General features: G+C 34.5%; 1 protein-coding gene across 2 annotated transcripts in view; it reads left to right on the top strand.

The window, feature by feature from the left end:
- Positions 1-2,072: 2,072 nt before the first annotated feature.
- The window catches only part of LOC123015079 (protein-L-histidine N-pros-methyltransferase), a 45,393-nt gene continuing 41,465 nt past the window's right edge, over positions 2,073-6,000 (top strand). The window contains exon 1 of one of the 2 annotated variants that reach the window (XM_044414532.1): positions 2,073-2,469. In XM_044414532.1, coding sequence (XP_044270467.1) covers positions 2,299-2,469 — 171 coding nt within the window. In that variant the 5' untranslated portion in view covers positions 2,073-2,298. Of the gene's footprint in view, positions 2,470-3,009; positions 3,091-6,000 lie in introns of those variants that run through there. The other variant, XM_044414533.1, reaches the window with a different exon arrangement.

The following is a 6,000-nucleotide window of genomic DNA, read 5'->3' as shown; positions in this document are numbered from 1 at the left end:
CGCGGGTGAACTCCTGCAGATAATTCACCACAAAATTTCCAACGTACATAAATCGGTTACGTAAGCGGCATATTTCTTTCCGACATTAATTATTACAATGAGGAGGAAGTGTACGGTAATATTTATTATTTTTCCATTATTAAGTGTCGCGCAAAAAAATTTCACTCAATTGTAATTTTTGAATTATTCACGGAACAATCATGTAGCCAGCGACTAATTGGTGCATTGTAAAAACTCTTTTAATAACCTTCATGTGCTTAATGACAATTTTTTGTCGCTTTTGAAATTGTTCGAAAGTGGCGAACATTTAGGAAATATTTACGGAATTTGTAATTAATCGAAAAACATGAAAAAGTTTTTTTGATTCGATACGAACGGGAATTATGAATTGATGGAACGCTGTAACGAGGTTTTTATTAGAATCTGTAAGTTGTTCTTGTCTTATTTCAGTAAAAATACGGTAAAAGGAACCCAAGGATGGATTTTAAGTTTAATCAAATGTAACAAGAAGTGGTACCACTACAAGTAACCTTCAATGCAAGACAAGTTCAATGTCCGAAAAAAATAAAAATATTTTTGTAATTCTACGGTTTTATTGTTACTTTTGAAATGCTGTGAGAATCATCGAGAATTATGACTTCGCTTTGTCCATCATTTTTTATAATTTTTTTAGGTTGTTGTCGGCGGTGTTGAAGGTTGACAGATTGGGGTGGGTTGGAATCAATATTCGATTGATATGGTCGTGATATGACGAAATGCTGTGACATCAATAAAAATATTGCTTATCCAAACATTTGATAATAATTTATTTTCGATGTAGTAAAAGATCACGAAAAAGCTATACCACGAATCGATTCTGTGAGAATTAGGTAAAATAATAATTTGTGTGGGGGCTTATATTAAAGAGTTTTCCCGGCACATCAACGTTTTTAATAGGATTTTACGACGTTCATTACCGTCGAATGAAAAAAGGACAATAAAAGCTGCAAAAAGCGATTGTAATAATATTTCGTTATTGGACTACTTGGCATGCGATTCGGCGTAAGAAACGAAACTCTCATTAAAATAAATCGCTAACTATACGCCCTCTCGTCCCTCCGGATCGCAGCTCGGATTTCCAATTAAAAAACCTCATTTATACTCGAGTAGAAATTACACGATGCAATTTAAAAAACTGGGAAAATCCTTAAGGAATTCCGGCCCTTAAGGGTCCGGTAAGTTGGGTCGGTTTTCCTCGCCGACGTCTCGACACTAATAAAGTATCATGCGCACGGATAATTTTTATGCGATTTAGAGATTTCGCGTGTTAAAACGTTTCTCGAATTTAATTCCGCCGTTTTAATTGGATTTTTGTTTGTGTATAAATTTCGGATTATAATTAAATTTAAATTACTCGAAACTCAATGTCGGTTTTTTCCTCAGACACGATTTCTTCCAGTCACGTCTTAATGAAGGCTTTTTTGTCCCTCTTCGACAAATTATTAAAACACGCCGATCTTGTCCGAGATTAATTAAAATTTCAATTTTCAACACTTTACACTCAAACTGCATACACACATAATTTCATTCTTAATTAACTTTAAGTCGCTCTTGTTTGGCTACCGAAATGAACCAACGTCGTCTTCTTTATTTTCTCCCCGAACAATTGAGATTAATGTGAATTGTAATTCCATCTGGTAGACCTGTACATTAGCCACTGCTTCATAATACGTCCATCGAGGAACAAAAAAGAAAATCTCTTTCAAATTAACATCGTGCTACTGGTTTTTGTTAATGGACCTCGGCTCTCGCTCAAAACTGATTTTCACCTCGGTTATTAATGTAATGTATGGAAGATATTTTTGACAATTACGCAATTACTTGCAAAAGACTCATTACAACTTGTTACTCAGCTCATTTCAAAAGAACAATTCCACGAAACGATCAATGCAAGTTTCGAATTTAATCTAATTATTCTGACAAGTCATTTTTCTCTCCTAATCACACATTCAAAACGAGCCCACCAAAAATCAAATTGATTCAAATTACGCGCCTAGTTACTTGTCAGCTCAATTCCAGCGGTGCCAACACAACTCACCTATGAATGATTTTATAACTGTCAAAAGTGAAAGCAAATACGCTTTAAAACCGTTCCTACGTGTCCATTTTCCTGACCCTAGCATACGTTTATTGTGATTTTACTAAAACTACCCATTTTTGTAGTTTTCGAGACAATTCAGTGCGTAAATTTGTGAATTTGTGCCGCATAACCTCACTTCTTCCTGTCATCAAGCTCATTGTTTATTTAATTCTTCCGCGATGGTGGACGATGGTGTTTGTTACAAAAGTTCATCAGGACCCGATCATGATTTTTGTCTCGATCAGGACATAGGGCCTACTTTGAATTTTAAACCTCGTGGGGGCCTCGCTCGGGCTCTGTACGAGAAGCAGCAAACGGACCACTTCCTAAGTCAGTTTGACAAGAGCCAGGTCAGTAAACACGCTAATAATTGTGTGCTTGCTGTGCCTGAAATAACTGCCCTTATAAAACGCGTTTGCGTAGTTTTTTTCAAGAGGATTGAAAAACGAGCGTTTTCGTTCGGTTTCTTTGCTTTCTTTTCCCCTCGTTATGAACAATGATTACATAAATAATCCATGTAGCTGTGCAAACCCAATTATCGTCAATTTTCTTTACGTGTAGGTCATCAAAGCGTCCACCAATCATTAACAATTACTCAATAATAAATCAGTATTTGCTTTGTGAATATTTTATGGTTATGGCGGGGGCGACTCGGAGGACGTGGGCATAAGAGTCCCGATTCAATTTTGCGGCGGAAATTCCCAAGACACCCCGAACGACACACAATCGGGGATTTCATAAAGTGCATATTTTTATTAAATGTTTTCGAATAAACCAATTTGCTAAAGAAGAAATTTGTTATTTGCTCGCTTTTGACAAACAAGAATTCGTTTTATGACTTCTTATCTTATCAGAATCCCACGATTAATAAGACATTTATTGTGTTCAGTCAAGGTGATGATGGTTTTTTGTGCGGTACTTAATTCACGACGATGCTTTTCGGGAAGAGTAAGGTCATGTTGAGTGTCCAGGTGGGTAATTTTTTAGGAGTTCTTCGGAGATGGCGTGGTGGATATGAGTAAATAGAGTATCGTGACTGTAATAAGCGTTATTTCATATCGATAAAACCGCACGTTTTGTCTTTTGCATAATTTAGATCTGGTAGGGTCTTATTTATCTGTTTGTGCATTTAAATAGCTGGAAAATGAAGTTTTTCAATATTCAAAAAGTACATTTGTCAATTGAATACTCTTTTAAACAGAAAAAATTTAAAAGATGACACAAGATTCTGGTTTACAAAATAATTTCTTAAAAGTTGGGCGATTGCAAAGACTTTATTTCAGAATTTTCGTTCTAAAATAAAGTTAATAAAATATATTCTTCTCTTTCATTGTAGAGTGAGACTTAGAGATATTACCAACAATGGAATAGAATTACCAAAAGCTAGCTTTTAAATTTATGTATGTACATTTTTAATAAATCTATTTACATTCTCAGTTAAGAGTCAAAAATGWTGATTAAAACACCCACTTGAGTGTACAGTTTTCGCCAAATTAGTATCCTCAGAATTTGACTTGATTGGTTCATTCTAAAATTTTCAAACTTGATTTCATTGTCAAACACAGCACTTCTTTTAAAAACTTGCTCATGGTACAGATTCAGCCTTACGAATCTGGTTTTATTAACTATTGTTTTTGTAATCACTAATGAATTATCTAATTAATATAAGATAGATATAATTTAAGCTTTTATTGGTAATTTTTGGTAATCAAAGAAAAAAATCCATATCATGTACGAGCTGTATTCAAGAGACTATATTTGCAAGATGGAAAAAATTAATTCTTCCAACCTTTAAAAAATAATTTTGAGCTGTTGTGAAATGTTAAAACTTCGGTAAAAATTTAAGAAATTACCGAAATTGCCTCAAAAGTCAATGATTTTCATTATTTCTTTCTTATAATTTGCCAATAAAAAATAAATAAAATTTATTATTTAATGATATTGTTTTTTTGCTCGATTTGTTGCAATCTTATAACGAACTAATAATACACAAGAGTACTTTATGGGTCGTAAGAAGCAGTAAAGTAAGGATTATAGAAATCCATTAAACGAATTTAGATGTAACAAAACAACTATTTTGTTATAGTTTTGGATAGTTAGTAGAAATGGGTATATTAAAAAACAAGTGTTACAAACACTCTCATTGTGATACAAGTAGTATTGTCACACGAGCCACGAGTATCACAATGATAGGTTGTAATACACTGGCGGACACGGAATTTTGGACGATTTGTCATTCGACTGACATAAAAATGTAAAACGGGTCTTAGGCAACTAATCTCYCTTTCAGTTTTTGTAATTTTTATCCTGATAGTTAGAGAAAAAATGACAACAAATCAAAATAATTTACTGAATTTATTTGAAAACACGTATTGCTGGCATTGCTGGTTTCGGAAAATCGACGCCAAAAATAAATTTCAACTAAAACTATCACATTTTAGTTTTAAACGTCAATCATAATGACAATACGTGGCTTACATTGACATTTTTTGAACTGACATAAATTTGATGTCCAAAATTCCGTGTCCGCCAGTGTACGTGTCTTTTATACTATTTTTTGTATTGAGCGCTTTTTAATTTATTATTATATTTGAGAGTTAAAATTTTTGACATTTGTTGTGATCGAATACGTTGATCTACAACAATTTCTTCCTTAAAAACGGCAATCTATGACCAGTAATGGCCAAAGTATGTCCTCAAAAAACAGTGTCACCAAAACTGTTTTCAGTTACACAAAATGCTCTTTGTGACACCAAAATAGAAAAAAGTATTTTTTCATTTTGAATGAATATTTGTCAGTCAGTGCCCATGACAAAAAATGTGAAAATCTTTTCCATTTTTTTTTTGAGTATAAGCGCAAATTTTACCATTGTGCGCTATCATTTCGATCGATTTCCTTTGGATAATGGTCCATCTCGGGGCGCGAACGTTTGTTTGAATCGTCCTTTTGAGGTGTTCGGCGCGTCGATAATGATCTTAAATTCGGCGCTGATTGGGCCCTCGCCCTTCGCAACCGGGGATTTTCATCAAATCTTTTCCGCGATTCGCAAAATAAAAGAAACCGAATGTGTGTGTGGGGTAGTTTCAGAGCCCGTATATGCATGGATTACTCCGGCAACGTCATTACCGAGCCCGCTCCCTGAAATACTTCAAAGAAAAGAATACAGTCCGGGCCCACAATCTGCACGATGCGTTCCGGAATCGTTCTGAATTTTTTTCCGTTCTTATCAAATCGCACGTTTGCCGCTCTCTCCAATCTGGAATGTTTAATTCGCAAAGGAGACTCGCTCTTGTGAAATGAGTTAACTGGATTTTGTACAATGGAATGTAGTTTTTATAAGAAAGTTTACTCCCTTTGTATCATTTGTGATTTAGATTTTTCTGTAATGCGATGAATTCTTCTTCGGGATAAGTTTTTAAAAAAAGGGGTCTCAAGGCTCTTTTCGTACGCGCGCCCGGTCGTTATTTACGCCAATTATATGCCGGGCTCTGAATAATCGCGATTGTGTTTACGAAATGTTTGCGATAAAACAAAGAGATCGTCAATGTATAACAGCTTCAAAAGCTCTAATTGGGACCGCATTTTAAATCGCATACAATGCCATTTCGGTGCCGCGGCTTAACAGTGATTTTTGCTTCTTTTATTTCATTACAACAATAAAGCGTCTTTGCGACAGCATCCTTCAGAAAGAAGTACATTTCAAGAGAAAATTAATTTTAAAAAAGGTATTTTCTATAAAATGAAATAAGAGACAAGTTGCTGCCTCACAACTCAACATCAGCTCGAAATTTTAAGGTACCATTCCGGGTCTGGAACAATCTATATTTTTTTTATCGAATAAATAATAGCAACTAATGATTAAAAATTGATAGAGCCGATC

This window comes from Tribolium madens, unplaced genomic scaffold (assembly GCF_015345945.1).
Source record: "Tribolium madens isolate multiple individuals breed KSU strain unplaced genomic scaffold, Tmad_KSU_1.1 Scaffold_97;HRSCAF=244;Tcas5.2_LG3a, whole genome shotgun sequence".
Taxonomy (NCBI): Eukaryota; Metazoa; Arthropoda; class Insecta; order Coleoptera; family Tenebrionidae; genus Tribolium; species Tribolium madens.
This window is presented reverse-complemented; position numbering and strand designations above follow the sequence as displayed.